Raw genomic sequence first — 20984 nt, forward strand, 5'->3', positions numbered from 1 at the left:
TTCAGCCTCCCACTAAAGGAAGCATTGTTCTGCATGTTTTCAAAATTTAGTTGAGTTAAACTGAATTTGTACGTTAATTGCTTACTATAATCTCTCTTCAAAAGCACAGCAGCCATACAGGCCCCTCCTTCTTTAACAGAGCCTGCATAAACACTCCCCAGCCATTTCATCCTTATCAGCGTAGCTGCTTTCACGCAGCTAATTTTATGAAGCACTGTTTTCCTGAAGAACAGTATCAGGGTTAGGAGTCATAGTTTCAAGTCATTAAAATTCCGGCAGTCTCATTTCATTTAGGACACCTTAATTTTTCTCAGGTCATGAATCAGTGAACATCTGATATTAACAGAGCTGAGAAAAAGCATTTTGGATTCCTTTTTTGGAAACAACGTTTAAAAAACAAACCAGATTATGAACCATGGCCAGAAAAATCCTTCCCATCTGCAACGGAACAGAACTTTTCATTCAGGGACAAACTAATTTATTAAGAACTCAAAAAAATCAGCCAAACATGGAGAAGAAAAGGCTCTGAAGTAGACCAGGAATACCAAGCTGTTTTCTTTTCTGTAGATTCAGGAAGAACAAAACCTTTCTGCGAATCTTACAGAAGAAGGGAAAGATGAGGTGTGGCCCCTACATTTATTATTTTGTTTATTTATGCCCTATGCATTTGTGGAGCGCTTATGGTGGGACAGCTGCTATGCGGAGCTCGGAATATGCAACGTTCAGTAAGACAGAGATCCAATCTGAAGAAGCTCACATATGGAAGAGGGAAGATTTATGCTGTATAGCCCTGGACACAGAGGCCAGTACCAATGGCTGAAAGTTACATTATGAAGAACTTTCTAAGAATTAAACTGTTCAAAAACGGAACAGCCTGCATCAATGGCTGTGTTCAAACAGAAACTAGATGTCTTCACCAGGAGTAGGAATCAAGCATGAATGAACAACAAATTGATAACATGGTCTCTATCTTGGGTATTTCATGTCAGTGCCTTCCTTGTCTACACTAGAAAGCAGAGAAGAAAATTCTAGGCACCTTTTTAATACCCAAATGAGATCATTTCTTGTCTGAAGACAGCCAGTCATACCTATTTTGAAACCATCTGAAGTTTGGGTGGCTCTTTCTCTCCTTCAATTTTTCAATTGTTCTCTCTATATTAGGCTTTGAGTTTCTCAGAAATTCAATTCGTGCCTCATACTATTTTTCTTCTGGCAGCAAGAGCCTGGCTTTGAATGACACCTGTCAATCAGGATATAACATCTTTATTGGGATACATTCATTGGTTTGATATCGGAACAATATTTAGAGCATGGCTGGAGAACAAATATTAACTGTTTATTGCTCAATATATCGAGATCAATACTACTTTCATGAAAAGCTGAAATAATAGCTGCAATAAAGTTCCTCACATGGCAAATCAAAAATTACCTCCACATGCAAGTAAATAAGTAATTTAACAAAGTTTTGAAAGGATTTTAAAAATTTTAAATGACTAAGTAGCAAAAATAAGGATAGAGGTTTTCTCTTGCAAATAAGACATTTTTATGACCACATCAGTGATCTGAAAAATATCACAGTATGTTTGTCTTAATGCAACTGCATTTCACATCACATGACAAGAACTTTATTTATAACTCAGGCAATTTTCTAAACTCCTCTTGGTCCCAGGAGGAATAATTCCTGTAAATTTTCTTCACTGGAAGGTTACCTCTCCCATAAGGTTTGTGTTACCTTCAGAAATATCAGTAATACATGCTTACTCCTTTCATTTATGTATTTGTTCAACATGTGTCCAATTTTCTATCTCTCTTTATCGTAGTTCATTTTGGAGTGTCTTAGACTATAAGCTCCCAGTAATAGGAATATCTGATAGAAAAGAGCTGAGTGATGGATAGCTGTTTAATATAGACTTCTGGGTGATGACTACATTAACTATCAAGTAAAATAATTCATTATTTTATATTACTTATTCTCTAATGCAGAGGGATGATTTATATATGTGGCATGACACAGGGAAATGTTTAAAATTCCTTGCGCAGAAATGGCATGCCTGTCTAAGCGGCACAAAAGCGAGGGCACTTGTAAAAACCAAACATCAGGTAAAGCAAAGGTATAATAATAACTAAGAGTTCTGTTACTACATAGCTGAAGGCAAGTCACAACCAGTGACACAGTAAGAACAGGCGTGTTCTGTCCTCTTCACAGCTCAGGAGAGTAAATGAAGGAAATGTAGGTACTTCAATATAGGTAACTTTCCTAGATGAGAATGACAGGGAAGTCTACGGTAACATGAAACGTATCAAGGAACAAATACTTGACTGTGAGAAGGCACAGTGCTGGATGCTGGGAGGCAGGCAAGGAAGGGTGCTGTTTATATTAGCCAGGTCGCTTAGCCTCTCTGAGCTTCACTTCTCATCTGTCAAATGGAGATGACAGTCTTGTAACATGACTATGCAGATGAAGAGGGCAGTAATAGCAAGCTCCTAACCAAGTGATCAGCTCACAGGGGTAGTTATACTTGGTACAGTGATGATGACCAAGATGTGACAGCATCAGCAACACAGGCAGCGGCAGTCCTCGCCCTCAGAGAGCTCACAACAGACTCTGAACACACCGCCTACGTGCTTGTCCTTCCACGTTCATGCTGAGCCTTGCCATGTCTCTTTCCTAGACTGTAAATGTGGCCTCGGACCCCTTTCCAACATAAGGTTCTAGGGACCAACAAATAGAAGTTTTTACAAAACATGACACCGGTATGCTATCCTGACTTTAGAGTGTGGTTGTGAAGCTAGAATCGACAAGTTAGGGGTTATCCAAATCTTCCTATGTGTCAAGCACTTTTCTAGACATTTTACATGTTATTTCATTTCATCCTCTCAACAATCCTATGATGTAGGTACTATTATTAGCCCCACTTTTCAGATGAGAAGTCACGTTTGCATGAAAAGTTAAGTGGCTATAGCTTACAGTAATACTAGCTAGAGTCACAAGGCAGTTTTAATCACATGTCCAATTACTGGTATGGCTGCTAACTGGTACGAAGTCAGAAAGAAAAGGAAAAACCTTATGCTTCTGCGAACTGAGAATGTTTCACAGAGAAGGAAGAAATTAAAGCTGAAGAAGGAGTAGGCTCTGCCCAGGCAGAGAAGACAAAGGTGTTACAGGTGCAGGAAAGAATGTGAACAAGGTTACGGAGATGGGAAATAGGGCAGGAGAGTGGTTGAACAGGGGTGGGGAATTCAGGTCAAAGGCTTCATGTGTGTTTGCCGTTCATACATCAGCCTTGAGTTCTTCATGCTCAGTGACACTGGGAAGTAGGGTTATGCACAAGAGGTTGCCTAAATATGGTGAAATTTTTTTCAAATGTTGGTTTTTGGGTTTTTTTTTTGGGGGGGGTGGAACAGCCATGGTTATTGGTTACACATCGCTTTCATGCTACAATGGCGTAGTTGACTCTTTTAGGGAGGGCACAGCTCACAGTGGCCAATGCAGGGACCGAACCGGCAACCTTGGTGTTATCAGCACCACGCTCTAACCAACTGAGCTAACCGGTCACCCTGAATATGGTAAATTTAAGGGTCTACAAAGCCTCTAACAATAATCTCTCCATCACCAATTTGACAAGGTGCCTAAAATTTCATGCTGAAGTTAACATATGGACAACCTGTATTTCACATACGATCGCCTAGGTATTACCTAAAGCAAGGGTTCTCAAACTCTAGGGGACATCAGAAACATCTGGAAAGCTTGTTACAGCACAGACCGCCGAGCCCCACACACCAGAGTTTCTGACTCAGGAGGTGTGGGGTGAGGCACAGCAATCTGCACGCTTAACAAGTTCCCAGGTGATGTTTGAGGCTACTGGTCCATGGGCCACACTTTGAGAACCCCTGACCTTAAAAGAATAGAACCCAGAATGGGTAAATTCTGACTGGGGAGAGAATAATTCTGCATGGGGTTGTCCTAAATAACTCATGAAGGGTCTCCTGAGCAAAGGGGGGAGAGTGGGTGGAGATGCGTAACACACTGGATAGGCAATGAGAGTACAGTATGGACGCTTGAAAGGAGCCACTTAAAATGTCAGCTGTAGTAGACTTAAGTCCACCCTCTTGATGCTTAAACATACCAAGTGGTTATTCTTGAATACCTTGGAAAAATTACCACAGAAACTATGCCAGAATTCAATGGCAGTTATCAAATATCCAGGATATTTAATTTTTGTTAGTACTGGTCACACCAATATATTTAAATACTGTAAGGATTTATAAAGAAAGTCAATGTGATATTATTCGTCTTTATTGTGTTCAGGGATGGGAAAATATTAAAACAGCATTCCTGCAATTAAAGCAAATGTAAATAATTCATTAAAAGTCAGGTAGATAACTGCAAAGAAGAGGAAAAAGGGTCTCCTATGAACGAGTAAAGTGATAACATTACCTAGCCTTCTATGAAGCACTAAATGCTACCATATTGATAAAGGTTGTATAATAAAAACTTCTATTTTTAGTTCTGAGTTCTGTGTCAATATTAAGATTGTATTTTCTATTTCACATGGATAGTTCCCCCTTTATATAAAAAGTTATTGATAGCTCCTGGTCTTTTTTTAGTCATCTGATTATATACTTTTAAAGTCATTTTAATCAAAATAATGCAAATAGAATAATTCTTTCAAAAAAATCAAAATAACAGAAAGATCTAAAAACGGGAAGCATCATTGAAATAAAAATCTATATTCACAATATGAAAGATGATTAAGTGCAAGATTGAAGTGATACATTTAACAGAATTGGTTGTGTAATTATTACAACTGTATGCAAATACAAATATCATTTAGAGAAGTTAAAAGTCCGAGGGCTGTCAAAATAAATCAATATTTAAAACATAAGATGGCTCTTTAAAAGAACATTCTGTAACTGAATATTCTAGAATCAGTCAAGGGGGAAATTTAAAGGTGGACTGAGAAGCTATTTGTATTTGCTCTGACTTCTACACTGCTTTCTCCTTGATCGCTCCTGTTCTCATGACCAGTTTTGACATTCTGATCTTCTCTCTTTATCTATAAATATTTACAATGTGGGACAAGTTTGGTTTTTTTTTAAGATTTTATTGGGGAATTGGGGAAGAGGAACAGCCAAATTTTTGTCCTTCAATCTTAGCTGGCGAGGACACAGCTAGCTCAGCTCCAAGTCCAGTCGCCAGCTGGGGTTCAGCTCACTGGCCCATGTGGGAATTGAACTGGAGACCCTGTTGCTCAGAGCTCGTGCTCTTAACCAACTGAGCCACTCAGCTGGCTCCTGGGACAAGGTTTGAAACTTGAATTTATATAGCTTTCACCATTTCTACAACAGTCAAATTTGGGAGGAAAAACATTTTTTTGAAATAAAAACATTCTTTGTAAAAGGCAAGGCAAATGAAGACAAGGTCTCATTTTACCTCTTGAGGATTCTGCTTCTTTTCAAGTCTTTTCAGGGAAATAAAAAGAAATCGTGTTTCTTTCATATCTCATACTTAGGAGCCTGGTTTCCTACTATCAGTGGAATATCAACCAATCTCATGTTAACACAAATGCTTCCAGGTTTCCATCTCTCAGGCAGAAAAAAATACTATGTACAGACACGTCTGGTTTAACACATCATGAAATGTGCTGCAAGAGTAAAATGCAGCCGGTCTGATTAACCCTGTCTAACAGTCCGCGTTGTGAAGCTGAGGAGCCCCTTGTTGTGTGGGGGCTATTCTCCTCTCAGTCCGTAGGAACTGGAAAGGGAACACATGATCCACAAGGTCCTTCCTTGTCCTCCTCAGTCCTTGCTTCAATTTCTACCTAAGCAATTTGGTTGCAATTTGATTGGATCTCAGCTCAACTGGAATTTACCAAAAAGATACAACAATGGTTTATTCTCTTACCTATACATCCTTAAGATCATATATATTTTTCCCTGTTGAAAACTTCTGTTTTTAAACAAAAATAAATAGTGCACTGTAAGTAATCTGCAATTAACACACAGAAGCTAAGTTACCACTGAAAATCCTATAGCACTGCTATGGAAAAGTAAACATTTTAGAGGCACATACTGAAACTGGAAAATGAGTGATTTGTGACGTACTAAAGAGGTTTATAAAACTCAATTCACTTGACTATCCTTAGAAAGTGCCACAGATTACCGGAGCTATAATTTTTTTAATTGAGTTTTTTTCTGATTATAAAAGTAAATATATGGGTCACACGGTGTTCACATTTGTCAAAACTTAGTGATATGTGCATTTCATTGTATGTCAAAAGGAAAAAAAACTGTAAACACATACTGAACTCTGGTAAGAATATTCATGATTTACAGAAACTTAAGGGGAAATGTATTGATACCTGTAATTTAGCCTGAAATGCATCAGCGTGGATTGATGGATGAAAGGATACACAGCTGGATAGATATGTGATAAAGCAAGTATTTATGTTAATGACAGACCCTAGATGGTAGATATACAGATGTTCACTATAAAACCCTTTCAACTTTATTTTTGAAAATTTTCATAATAAAATGTTGGGGGAAAAATATGAGATCATCATTGAAAAATATGGAAAATATAAGAAAAATAAAAACATCATACAGACGCCAAGCAGCCTATTATATCCATATTTCTGCACATCACTATTATTTCCTACTTCCTACAATAAAGTCCCAGAAGTAAAATTTCTGAGTCAAAGGAAGTAAATATTTTAAGATTTTTGATATATTTTGCTAAACTGTTCTCCAAAAAGTTTACCAATTTACATTCCTAATAGGACCAGATGTATGATATTAAATTTTAAATTAAATGCTTCCATAAATAAAATTTATCTATACCCACTCTTTCTCTCAAAAGAACAAAGCCTCTTTTTTTTTTTTTAATGTCTACAATAAGCAAACCTAGTATCCAAATCTTGGTTTCTAAATATCACATTCCCATATCACACACCCTGAATCATGGTTTCTTACAGAAATGGCTGACTCCAGGAATGGAACAGCAACTAGATGATCCTGGAGCAGCTTTTTGTGCCACAAAGGAAATGCTAAAAAGTGATGATAAAGACATACCAAAAGGACACAAGAGCCAACTTGAGGGGCTCTTACTTGGGGACAATTTAAGCATGAAAGTAAAAAACAATAATACTGGACTATAACATTTTGAATTTGAAAAGGAATCCATTAGTCTACAATGAAACAAGAAATAAATGAACAAATGGATGAATAAATAAGTGAGAAAAGGAAGACTCATTTATGCTAGAACTTTTTGATTTCTACAGAGTAACTGTCATAATAATATTTGATTCAAACAAGAATCACCAATGGATGCTAATAACATTGGGTAATATTTGTCAAGGGAAGATATTTACATAGCCTCAAAGTATCTACCAACAGCCTAATTAGTAACTACTAAGGGAAAATAAATTTTTACTGTGAACAAATTGGGTGAGCCCCCTTATTGTGTTGAAAATTAATATCACAAGTATGGTACACCGTGGGTTTCTCATTAAAATACACCAAGGACACATGACCTATGTGGCATTCCTACCCAAACTACGTAACCTTAAACCAGGCAAGAGGGAGGGAGAATAAGATAAACCCCAAATGAGGGACACGCTACAAAACCGTCCTGCACTCTTTAAAAATGTCAATGTTTAAAAGACAAAGAAAGGCAGAGAAACTGTTACCGATTAAAGCAGACTAAACAGATATGTCTACTAAATGCAGTACGTGATCCTGGATTAGATCCTGGGCTGGGAAAAAACTGTCATAAAAAGCATCATTGGGACAACAGACAAAATTTGAATATAGACTGTATAACAGGTAATATTATTGTGTCAATGTTAAATTTCCTCAATTTAATAGTTGTATATTATGGTTGTATTCTTGGAAGATACTAAAGTATTTAGGGATAAAGGTAGACAGCATATGCAATTTAATCTCATGGTTTAGCAAAAATAATAAAATACATATGGATACATATAAATAAAAAACACACTATATAGAGAGAAAGCGAATGTCGTAAAATGTTAATAACTGATGATCTTAGGGAAAGCATATGCTAGAGTTCATGGTACTATTCTTATAGGTTTTCCCTAGGTGTAAAAGTTTTTTTAAAAATAAAGTTTTTAAGAACTATCAAGATTTTAAGTAAATGCTATTTTTCTTTATTTTTTTCTAAATTAGAAAAGTAATATACTCATTAAACCAGAGGAAAGCAACACTCACAAGACTAGAGGTCTACAAATAAGATGAAAATAAATAGTCTTCCTCTATCCTCTCAAATAAGCAAAGTTAAAGAGTTTGGTATATATTTTATCTTTCACTAAGTTTATAAAAACGTATATTTAATCAGATACCTGGTCATTCTTAAAGACTTACATGAGTGAGATACAAACATATTATTAAATGTCCCATTGTTTCTGAAACTCATTGGCAAAAATGACCAACTGATACAGGATTGAATCTACAAATTAAAAGAAAATCCAGAGATTATTACCTTTATTACCTTTATCTTACCACTGAGAAAACACCTAGCCAGCAAGCCAATACACAGTTCATAAAGTGCAACAAAAATTTATACAAGGAACGCCAATACCTTTTCAATAACTGCCAACCCCTAGCCAAAATTTTCTACATCCTAAACTCATGTTGACTCAGTAAACATGGAGATGCAATATTGCTTTGCAATAATTGACCATGTCTCTTTATCACTGACAATCACTGACTAAACCAAGCCCCAAATCTGAAACGAAGTTCTGTTTTCTCCACTTACATGTTTATGACTTATGCTCCTGCAGTTTACTGTAATCAACTCAATTCCCAAACAATACCCACTCAGGTTAAATGCCTATGCCAGGGCAGGACCTGCCAGTTTTCACCCCTCTGCTTTCCTATATCATTTTCCTGGCTCTCAAAGATGGTGAAAAAGGTATTAAGTATGGGTGGGGGTAGAGTGAATGGGTTGCAATTATTGTTTTTCTATCAAAATCTGTTTCATGGTCTCACATCCAACAATCATATAAGAACATGTATGTTGTACTGAAGTTGCATGACCTACTATTTAAAAATATTAGCACACATAGACTTCTTCGACTAAAATTTGATGCAACTGGTTTATTTTCTATTCTAACCTGGTCAACTAGAGGTTTCAGAGTTAAAAACATAAAGAACAAGAGGGTCTGATCTCCTGGGTTTCCCTTGCCCCTCCTAGGGCAGGCTCAATACATTTCTCAAAGCTCTATTTCTCTTTATAGAAAGGGTATTGTAATGCTTGCCTATAAAGGCTTTAAGAGTTTGCTAGATAAAAGAAGCTGGGTTCAGTCCAGACTAAGAAACGGTTTTCTTATTTGGCTACTATTAAAAAAATGTGTTGATCAAGAAATGAGGAGGCAACTTTTTCTGTATAGGACCCTTCTGTTTTGTGCACACATTGGCTTTAAAAGCGATTGCTTCCTAAGCTTTCCACAACCTATAGGTACCCCCAGGCAGAGGTACCTCAGTCCTCTGACCTGACTTCAACAACTAGAAACACAGCTGGAGATCACATGATCGCACAGCGCTGCTGGGAGGAGACGCCACGAAGTGGCTGCCGTTTGGGTTTCCTTCTCTAATCAATTACTATGGTTCACTGGCAGCAATTAATAGGAAAAAAAATGAAATCATTCTAAGAGATTAGAAGATATTTATAGGAAAGTTCACTTCAAAAAGATACCGAAAAGAACAATAATTAGCCAAAACAGGACATAAACAGAAATACCATACAAATAGAAAGTTCCAGAGGGTAGCTATTAAACGTTATTGACGCCACTGAGCTCCTGCAGGTCAGCTTGACAATTAGCTTTATCCTCCAGGTACCAAACCGAATCTGGGAGTGAGGTTGTATCACACTGCTAAGAAAAATGAAGGGCCTATGAGTTTTGTGCTTGACTACAACCAGCACAAATCCCAGACTCCGAAAGCTAACAAACACCCTTCTTTGATTTTACCAGTAGGGCTGCTCTGTCTAGCATCTGTTCATTCTTTATTAAACAAAGTTCATCACTTCTGGCTTCAAGTAGAGGTAAAATCCAAGAAGCTGGTATCGCTTGTATTTCAGTAGGAATTGCTTTTTATTTTCTAAAAGACATCTCCTAATGACTACAAATTCAACAGAAAAGTAGAGAGGGGATGAAAATTTGCCACAGGACTCTTTGCTGACCCCTCTTGGCTCAACTAGGGAATAGGAAAGGTCTGAAATCTTACCTCCCCTAGAGGAGAGCTCACACACAGCACATTCGGTCTTTCATGCCATGGAAAGAAATCCTCTCAGTTCAGATGACCCCTAGTAGACCTCAACTCTAAAGCACACACGGCAATAATTTCTATTTATGGGGCTCCTGGAATGGAAATTGGGAAAGGGCCTTGTGCATCAGCCCCAAAGGCACTTCTGGGTCCCTGGCAGCCTGTGGCCTCTGACTCTGGGTTGAAAAGCTTACATAAGTGCTAGTGTGACCATTTCTGATAGTGGCAAAAGACCTTACCTCTTTCTCTATTTTGAGTAGCTTCTTCACAGCCACCTCCTTGTCCTGGGATATCCATTTGGCTCGATAGACACTCCCGAAACTTCCTCCGCCGCAGTTTTCAAAAAACTGCAAGTCATCAAATTTAATTTGCACAAAGGAGGTACCGAGAGACGACATTGCATAATGACACAGTAGTATACTTCCACAAAACCTGCAGACAGAAAGAGAAAGAAAAGCTGGGTTACAAATACATTCAAATGAGTCCCACTTTAGATAACGTAGAACGAGTCCTGTGAAACTTCCAGAAAGAACCTCGATGACTCAGGGAAAGGAAAACCATGACTATAAACAAATCAAAGTGAAAACACTTACCCTGGCAGCCTGTGCAAAATTCAACAGCAACTTGCCCAGGCTCTGAAACACAGCTGTCCACAGAGAAATGGCTCAGATTTCCCCCCAGCGACAAAACCTGTAGCGGCACTGCCTGCACAGCCACAGCAGCTCTGCCTAAAGGCTACTGTGTCACCAGGTCTGCTATCTCGAAGCCCTGACAAACGGGAAGCATGCTTTCAACAACGGCAAGCTTGCATAGCTCTTCTGGCATCTGAGGCACGCCACCTCCCCGCGTTGTGCTCACTTCACGCAAAATACACATAACCTAAGCAACGGAGCATCCTGACGCGAGGAGAGCCAAAACGCCACACATTAAACATACTCAGCATTTAGATTCCAAAAGCAAAAAAACGTTCAGTTTAGGGATGATAGGAAAACTGGCCAAGTGTTCTCCGAAGTGGCTCCCTGGATTGTATACTGTAGCAGAAACTTAATTAAAGAGTAGAAAATTTGCCCTTGATTACAATATATTAAGTCATCCAAAGGACTCTGCCAAGAATATTTTTTAAAAAATATTATGCTTGTTTCCAGAGGAACAGATTTGCCCTCCCAGAGGTTATTACAGTGATATTTTCTGCAATCGAAGGTGCTTTCCTAGCCCCCAGGTAAGTGGTCATCCTTCATACCCCCTGCCAAACCAGATTAGCAGGAAAAACAAAACAAAAACACACAAACAAGAAAACAAAGGACTACAATTTGGAGCTGCCATAAAAAAGCAGGTGGATAAAAAGTTTATATACATGTTCTTGCCAAAATTGAAAACCAAAATCTTATGAGGGAGCAAAAAGACAAATTCCTAAGTATAGGACAGTTTCCAAAACAACTGACCTGGGTTCCTCATAATTGTCAATGTCATGAAAGATTTTTTTTAAAAAGCAGGGAAACTTCCAGGATGCAGAGGATTTAAAGAAATATGATGACTAAATGTAATGCATGATCACTGACTAGAATCTGGATGAAAAAAAATCTACAGAAGGTTATTATTGGGATTTTAGGGAAATCTGAATATTAACTATTAGATAATATTACATTATCCATGGCAAATAATGGTATTTTGGTTTTGTATGAGGATGCCCTGTTCTTGAGAGATATACTAGGAGACGTATTAAAGTATGGTATCTACAAATTAATTTAAAATGGTTCAAATCCCCCTCACCCTCAAAAAACTGTGTGGGTATAGAGAGAAAGCAAATGTGGCAAAATGTTAAGAAAACCAACAAATCTATGTGAAAGTTATATGGGCGTTTTATGACTCTTCTCATTTTTCTGTGGGAGTTCGATCATTTTCAAAATAAAAAGGTTGAGGGGCAGTTTGTATGTATATAAACTGACAAAATTTCTTTATAAACAACTTGAAGCTCTTCTGAGTGATGTAAACAGTCAGTTCAGAGATCTTACTGTGCAGATGACTAGCAATCTCATTTTAGGAACATCAGGTCACTGAAGATTTCTTACATGAAATCAAACTCTGCCCTACTTTGAGGAGAAGGCAAGAGACAGGACTGTTTATCCTCTAAAGTTTAAAAGGTATAGCTTAGAGCCTACCTAAAAATACGGGGGTCGGGGGGGAACCATAGTATCAGTCCAAACACATATTTGAGTCAACAGTTTACCTTACTAGCTTTTGCTTCCATTCTTATTCAGTGAATCACAGAAAAGAAGAAAGTGTGGATAAAATTTAGGAATATGCCAAAGGTAGGTACATAGAATGTGCAAGCTAAAAAGTTTGTCCAATGAAATGCAAAGCACCACTTGCAAGGTTCACTCAGTGTGACAGATGCCAGTTGTGTATTTTTAAGAATCATTATTTTTTATCAAAGTATTAAAAAAATATAACTGCAGGCTTATAAGGGAAACTAGAACTCACTTCCCTGCCCCACCCCTCCCCTACCCAATTCTCTCTTCTAGAGGGAACGAATTTCAACTCCTTTAGCTTTTTCTTCTGGTATTTACCTCCATATTTCTAAAAAATGTATTTATATTGCTATTTCTTGATTGCTCCATTTTAGATATAATCTATTAACTTCTCCCTGTGGAAGATAAGGATTTCCGTTTTCGTATAACACCCATTACCTTTTTGCATACAAAAATGTCACACTTGCCAAATCCTCCCAGCTTCCAACTACATTGTAACAGTTAACATTCACGGTTCACAGTCTGACAAAGTAAAGTTTCCAGGATTCAAGGAGGGTTCCTTTCTTAGGTAATTTTTTGTTTCTCCTAATTATTAGTTGCTCTGTTTTAGCTTTTGCTGTTTGCTTAGCTTTTTACACAGCTAACACTTTATTAACCTCATCAAACTCTCCGAAGAACCACAAAACTACTTTCATAAAGTAAAAACATCAGGAAAATTTTTTGGAGGGAGGGGTTTTATTTTTTTCTTGGAGACCTTCCTCCTATACCCTTCATCTTGCTTCAGTCTGGCCTGCCGTGGACTGGGACTTCCTCCACCATCCTCAGCAGCATTCCCTTTACATGTGCCCCAGTGGGAACCCCTCTCCCTGGATCTCCCGGCTTCTATTTCTTGGTTTCCCTTCTTGTGTTGACAGTGCACATCTCCCATTAGCTACCTGAATAGAATGCCCAGGATATAATTTTTTTTTTTTCTGAGAGTCTGTGTGTCTCAAAATGTCTTGATTTGGAAGCCTGTTTGGGTATTCAATGCTAGGTAGGAAATAATTTTCCTTATAATTTCAAAAGGATTGCTCATAGTCTTCTAGTTCCTAACGTGGCTGTACAGCAGTCTGATGCTACTCTGGTTACTAATCCTTTTTACATATTGTTTCCTTTCTGAAAGCTTTTAGGATCTTGTATTCATTCCTGGAATCCTGAAATTAAAAGCATATACGTGGGGGTGAGTCACTTTCATTCATTGGTAAGACACTCAGTGAACTGTCTGTAACTCACATCTTGTATTTCTGGGACATTCTCTTCTGTTCTTCCTTTACCACTTACAGCCACTTTTACTTGTCTTATTCCCCAAACAAACGCGAGGAACTACTGGCAGTTCCCAGTACATGCTGATCTCTCTAATATCTCCAAACCTTTGCACAGGCTTAGAAAAAGTCCTGTTTTGCTAAAACAAACTCCGGTCCACGATTAGCTCCTTTCAGCTTCATGAGCAGAGTTAAATTCTCCCTCTGTGCCATAACACCTTTCTTTATCCATTCATCTTTCCCACTTAGTTTCTACCAGTCCATAAACTCCCTAAAGGCAAATGTCATTTCTATTTTCATCTGGATCTTCAGCACCTAGTACACAGCCTGGCACACTGCACCTCTTCCATTCAAAAATGTGTTGAATAAGCAATAAATGAGCATATACACACACACACACACACACACACACACACACACACACTTTCTGGCTATTCTTCCATTCTACCTTTTGCAGCTGGAAAGAGTCCAATCAGATTAAGTAAAATCTGAGATCTATAATTTTTACATGTGCCCCCAAGAAGATTGTGAAGCAAACCCTGATTTGGAAACTGCTGCCTAGGCTTCTTGGAAGAGTGTGTTTGGGACTGCCAGGATTGGGTGTCCTGAAGTTCAGAGGAAAGAAGGAAAAAGAGGAGGAGGGGGGCGGGGGAAATCCATTCCAAAACAAACACAGAAATCTGAACCAAGATGAGATCAATATGAATAAATCTAAGCCCTCTGGGGCATAGCAGGTCCAGGGAATATGGATGAACTAAGGTAGGATCGGTCACATTTGAAATTGGCCTAAGGGCGCCGGAGGAAGGCGGGCCTCTGAGAAGCGGGATCATACCCCTTCAGATGAGGCAACTAGTCACCATCTTCCCAGAATCACTGTTACTCCTTTTGTGATACATCCTGCCATTTGGAAACTGACTGTGCATGAATGGAAAGACTAATGTAATTATGTGAAAGATTTATTGAGACCATACAAAATTAAGTCCCATCTGATCACAATTCTGGGTATAAAAGTACAGGTTTTAGCTCCCGTGAGCTGGGCAAAGCATCATGGGTTTAGCTGTAAAGCCTGACTGAGACGCCCATTGCCATTTATATGAGAGTCAGACCATATATATTTATTTTTCCCCTTGAGCTTTCTCTCCTTTAACTTTAAAATCATTATTCTAAGAGGGTCAACCAATGGCCAGAAGCATGAAAAATCTGAGTTGCCGATTAACCATACACACTTAGAGCTTCGTGGGGAAGACTGCGACCAGATCCAAGTATGTTTATTTTTCCGATGTGTTTTCCAGTGAATACACCAGAATTTAATAAGAAGTGTCATCTATATAAATGTATTTACATAGCATACCCAAACGAATGATGTTTTCATATTAAAATAATTGCTTTTACGCAAGGCAATTTTTCTCCATGCAACAATTCCCAGTCCTAATTTTGCAGTATTCTAACTTTTGCTTTATAAACTCTCAAAGCTGTTTTAAATATTAATTATCTACCACACAACACTGAAGGGTAAGTTAGAACAGGGATATCACAAAAATTAAAGCCTAATAGTGTATAACAACTTTGAAAATAATTTACTTGCTGGTTTGAGCCAATCATTTGAGTGCCTGACTAGTAAGACAAATTAAAAAAAATTTTGTTTTTAATTTCCTTAAATTAAAATTAAAAAAAAATTAACTATTAACTAAATTGCTGAAAGCATAGGCTTCCAGTTCAAAAAATGGACTTTGGCCCTGAATTAAAAACAAAAAACAAAACAAAACAAAAAAGCTCCCGCCAAAGTTTAAACATAAAAAAACAAGAACAAAGCACAACGTTTAGAATTAGATAGATGTGCGTTTTAACTCTGCCTCTACCTCTCAGTAACCTTGAACCAATCACTTTTTCTCAGACCATCGCATTTCCAGAACCATTAAATAAAAAGTTAGAAATCCTTTCCATTCTGTTATCAAATGTCTCAAAATGGATAGTCCAAAAGTTATCAAGTTTGCACAGTATTATTTGGCTTCTTAGATAAATCTTACTTCCAAATAACAGATATTTCAACACAGAAGCAGCATGGTCCAGGGGAAAGGCCCCCAGGGGAGAGATGTAACAGCAAATCTGCACTTTCTAGCTGTTAGGCCTCGGACAAGGCGCTGTGCCTCTCTGACCTCTGTCTTCTCACTGGTGATAATACCCGCTGGGCATAGTTGACGCTGCGAAAGGGCCTTGCATAGTGCCCAGCACACAGTATACTTGTACAATACTCAATAACTAGAAATTAGAACTGTCTAATTACTTTAATAAGTCTTAGTATCACATGCAGCCATCTACTTCTTTAGCCTTTGTACTCAGGTATGATTTCTTCAACAGTTTTCCTCTCCCGTTTTCAGAACTGCTTTATATTATAATCTCTGTTAGTTTTGCAGAGCACTTATTAATAGATAAATGTACTATTGATTCCTAAATCCTTTTTATCTGTGTTTCTTTGTGTATTTTTTTCTCACTCCTCTGCTATTAGTTTTGGCCATTTAAAAGACAATACTTTTTTTTTTTTTTTTGCACTTTTTAGATACTGGAGTTTCTAGGGCTTATGTATTCAATTATAGCATTCACTTTGGTAGGGACCTAGAGTATACTTACTTCCTGTGGTAGCCGCTGTCTTCTTTCAGATCTTATCTACTACAGAGCAAATGGACTCAGGAAACTTCAACCATTCATTAAGTACTGTAAATCACTAGCTAAAAAAAAATAAATAAAACTACTTTATAAAAAGATTAACTTTACTAGGAAATAGACCTTTGGGATTTTTTTTCTGGATTTTTCTATTTTTTAGGTTTATAGGAGCCTATTATTTCTGAATTCAGAGCCTTCCTCTTTTTGTATCCCTGATTTACACTTCCTTCTTTCCCTTCTTCACAAAACTAAGTTATAAGTTTATTTTTAATGCAATATAGAAAGAAACGCTAATTTTATCATTACCTGAGTATGACCAAAAAAAAAAAAAAACCTTTTAGAAAACGGCCCTCAAATTCTTTTGCCAAGCTTGCTGCCCTAATACTTAATTTATGCTGGTATTATTTTAGCGTTCTTAACATAGATTAGTGAATAAACTAATAAAAATGTGCTTTATAATCATGTGTATTAAAACAATACCACTTGGATTATGGTTCTGTAGGGTTTTTTTCTCCTACAAATCCTATCTTCAAAAAAATGGGGAAAGCTCTGGTCTGGTGTTCACAGCACCAAGGTCAAAGATGCAAAGATTCTATTCCTCAACAGAACTGCTGTTCTATGTTTTTGTTTTTTAAATCACTTAAAAAAGATAAGATCTATACAAGTACCGGTACTGATATCTGTCGTGGCTAATACAGATATTCCTTCCGTCAAGGCTGCCACCGGAGAAAAATAGCACATTTTGTATAGAATAGGTTGGGCTCAGAGAACAGGATCTTCAGTCACAGGTACTAGAAAGAAGCTGACTTTAAAAGTCTAAAAAGATAGAATGGCTATTGTTTCATTTTTTTTCTCTATGCTTTACCATATAAGTAACATAACTCTCTAGCAAAGCAAGGGTTAAAATAAAAATGAGTTAGTTAAATGAAATATTCTTATTCATACTTTAACGTTTCATATACTATAAGTAGACTTCCATGACACACTTCCTTGCCAGGGGCAAAATATAGGAAGAACCGGAACGCAGTAGGGACACTTATGCCACAGAAATGCTGTGGAAACAACATCTGCTCAAGCAGAAGCCCGACTAGGAAATGAGAAGGAGGCACGACCCATGACATGGGCTGCTTGTGTTGAATAACCAGAGGCAGGGGGAACAGAAATTCAGAATTTGAATGTAAAGGAGCACTGACAGGGCACATTTCGATAGGCTGGCTACAAGAGGAATTCACAGGCGTTGGGGGTAGAGGGTGGGGGAGAAAGCATTTGCTCATGAGTAAACAAGGCTTACTTCAGTCAGCAGGCTCCCACATCCCTGGATCTTGCTGCTACTCAGTTCCTATTTCTACCCTTAAACCGTTTTCTGTCAAACAGAAAGTATCTGACCATCCTGGCTGCTAACAAACAGGTACGATTTTGGACGAATTGCATGGAAGAAATGTTCCCCGAGAAGGGTCAATATGAGAGTTAAAGCTGGTGACTTTGATGGAAGATGGAAGGCAATGGGCATGTTAAAACTAGAGAAGACCAAAGGAAGAGTGCAAAGTAGGCCATCTGTGGCACAGCCATCAGAGGAAAAGCCATCTGTGAAGAAAAGCTACAGAAAGAATTCCTGGCTATTAGAGTTGCCTACCAAGAAAATATGCCACCCTGCTTCGTAGTGAGTTCCCCATCACCGAGAGGTTCAAGGGGAGGTAGGCATGTACAGTAGGAAACTCCTGCATCAGCTAAGACAGCCGACTGCATGCTTTTTCTAAGATCCACGCCAACCCTTTGAGAAAGCTTTGACTAATCAACCTACTATAAAGTATGGATGGTCTCCCTTCTCTTCTTAGGGGTACAGTCATGAACCTGACACTAAGAGGAGCCCCTTGATATTACAGAAGAGCACAATGATTAACACCAGTGACGGAAATAATGGAGATGACTGGGTCATCCTCCGAAATGTCTCCTCCCAAACCGGCTGGGAGGGCAAGAGCCACAGCCCAGTTTTCTATCCTACGACTCTCCCCTTCCTTCTCCTTGACTTCCAAGGCGGAAGAGCTCTTCTCACCTTGAAAACCACAGTACAACCACAGGAAATGAAAGCTCTCCTTTCCTTTTCTTCCCACTTCCCCTTCCCTTCCCTTTCTTTTCCTTTTCTCAGCACAATGGAATTGCATTACCCCATGCAGTGCACTGGGCTGTGAAGCTTTGTGGTGCAGTACCATTTATCAGAACCAGGCCCGCACTCCTCCAGCGTGGGTATGCCCATACGTGGAGTGCCCACTTCTGCACTGCACAGGTGTGTATGAATAAACACACAAACCACTGCACCAATTTTAAGAACTAGAAGAATAAATATGCTTCCTATTTGTATTGGTTTGCTCAATAAAGTCAAACACTATAGAGGAGAATGTAAAATTCACATGAATTTTCAGGATTCAATAAAGGATTTACACTGGGGGGTATTTATGGCTATATTTACAGATCCCTGAAGGAATACATTCATTCTCCACAACAGGACACTTTTGGTAGAAAAGTTTAATAAGCAAAGATTTACTCCATGACTTTTAGACAGTGATTCTTGCCTTTTCTCTTTGGTTTTCCTATGTGGAAGTGCAGAAAGAAAGATGGTTCCCTGGAGATACGCTGTGCTTAAAATCAGCTGTAAGAATGATTTCGGTTTTGGTCTCTAGGTCATAACCTTCACCTATTCATACAAGTCTCCAATTCTTCTAACTTCTTATATAGATATTTAAATGCATTAATTTTCAGTTTCTCACCTGCAAACATTACAAAGCTGTCTATAAACACAGAGGTGCACAAAGCTGCTTTAGCAATCCTTATACTCAAAGCGGGATAAGTAGCCATGAAACCCTCCTTGCCCTACAGCCACACAGACGCACGATCTGGGAACAGGGCAGACTACCAAGGGCAGGCCTTGGCTGGGTCTAGGTGAGACAGGCAGCGTTCTCCGCGTATAACTTGAGAAAGTGGAAAAATGCCCTTCTCTATTATTCAGTTATGGCAGCTGAAGTTTCAGGCACTGGTCCAAGCATTTCCATGTGCTGTCTCATGCTTATAAAGCAGGTTTTACTATCCGCAATTTACATGTGAGGAAACTGACGATCAAGGGTATGAAAGTGGCCCAAGCCAACTCCCTAACTTATAAGCAACACAAATGGGATTCAAACTCAGATCCGACTTCAAAGTCATATCATTTTTTTCCACCATACCATAGGTTTTTTCCCCAATATCACTCTTCTTCCTCCTTCTAGTGTGCTTTAAACACTCTTTTTTTTATTATTACAGTAATTACTGGATTCCTTACCATCCACCTAAAGTTCAATCTGAGGCTTTCATTTCCTATTAGCAATTATGATGCTGGGCTAGGGTGTCAAATGTGTGGCTGCTTTGTTCTCACAGAATCTTCTACTGTGTTGGGATTATGTAACTGCTATTAGGGCATAATCGATGCTTCAGCTCTCCGTAGGCGGGTCTGATGCAAAAGCACCCATGTATCAATCAAACCAATCTAAGCTCTAGCATTATAGCTCTCTTTCCCTCACAGGTACTGTGAGGGAAACTCGGCTGATTTGTGTGTAGCGGGCCAAGGGTAATAACCATAAAAGAAGTAGCCTAAATCTTCCCTGCAGTAAGATCGAAAGGTCCGTAAGCTGTTCCTATTATATAGTTAGATAGAAAAGCCACCCTATCAATCTGTCCTGGGTAAAATAAAATGGAAAACCAATGATCCAAATTGATTTTTATTTTCAACATCTCTGGATACAGATACAAGGCTATCTTATTCCAAGAAGTACTATATCACCACACACACCTTTTTCAGTTTGTTTGTTTTTAAATCATTGATTCTCTCTTCTTTTTTCTCTGAATCTATTAATTTTTAAAAAATCAACTGTCCATTTTCCTCTTTCCCTCCACACGAATAGCTTCACTCTGTGGCTGGTCTCTTTGCATGAAACATCATTATAATCTCCCCAGTGTTTTCTCTGATGACTAGATTATTCACTCCACGCCCCTCATAACTCTGTTTATAATTTTGTTTCCCTATCAAAGTCAGTTTCACTGCTCATTCCAGATAGGCACTCAGCCAATATACTGCCAATAACACTCACTCTTGTGCTAACTTAAAATACACAGTGCAGCTTGCCAAGTTTCCTTATTTGGCAAGAAGGTCCCTTAGTTCCCAAGATCTTTAACCATCCATTTTTAGATCCAAATCCGTGTACTTAATATTTGGTTATTTCTCTCTCGAGTGCGTGTGTGTTCTCTCGTTCTCTCTCGCTCGCTCTCCCTGCCTCCCTCTCTTTAATATGTCCTTACATGTTCCCTAAAAGATTAAGAAAAAGAGGTCAACCACCTAATTTACTTTCCTGGACAAGAAAAAGACATCCTTGCCATTGCATTATGGTCATTTACTCTGGAATTATTAGCACTAAAACTTTGATTTAAACAGTATTTTCCAATTAAAAAAAACTCCCCAAAA

At 38.3% G+C, this 20984-nt stretch overlaps 1 protein-coding gene across 1 annotated transcript in view; it reads right to left on the bottom strand.

Moving 5' to 3' along the window:
- LOC109388741 (mitogen-activated protein kinase kinase kinase MLT-like) overlaps positions 1-20984 on the bottom strand; it is a 127320-nt gene that overhangs the window by 104609 nt on the left and 1727 nt on the right. Inside the window, exon 2 of the mRNA XM_019653724.1 lies at positions 10524-10716. Within this exon, the coding sequence (XP_019509269.1) occupies positions 10524-10682 (159 nt within the window). The 5' untranslated portion in view covers positions 10683-10716. The remainder of the gene's footprint in view (positions 1-10523; positions 10717-20984) is intronic.

The sequence above is a fragment of the Hipposideros armiger genome, unplaced genomic scaffold (assembly GCF_001890085.2).
Source record: "Hipposideros armiger isolate ML-2016 unplaced genomic scaffold, ASM189008v1 scaffold_205, whole genome shotgun sequence".
Taxonomy (NCBI): Eukaryota; Metazoa; Chordata; class Mammalia; order Chiroptera; family Hipposideridae; genus Hipposideros; species Hipposideros armiger.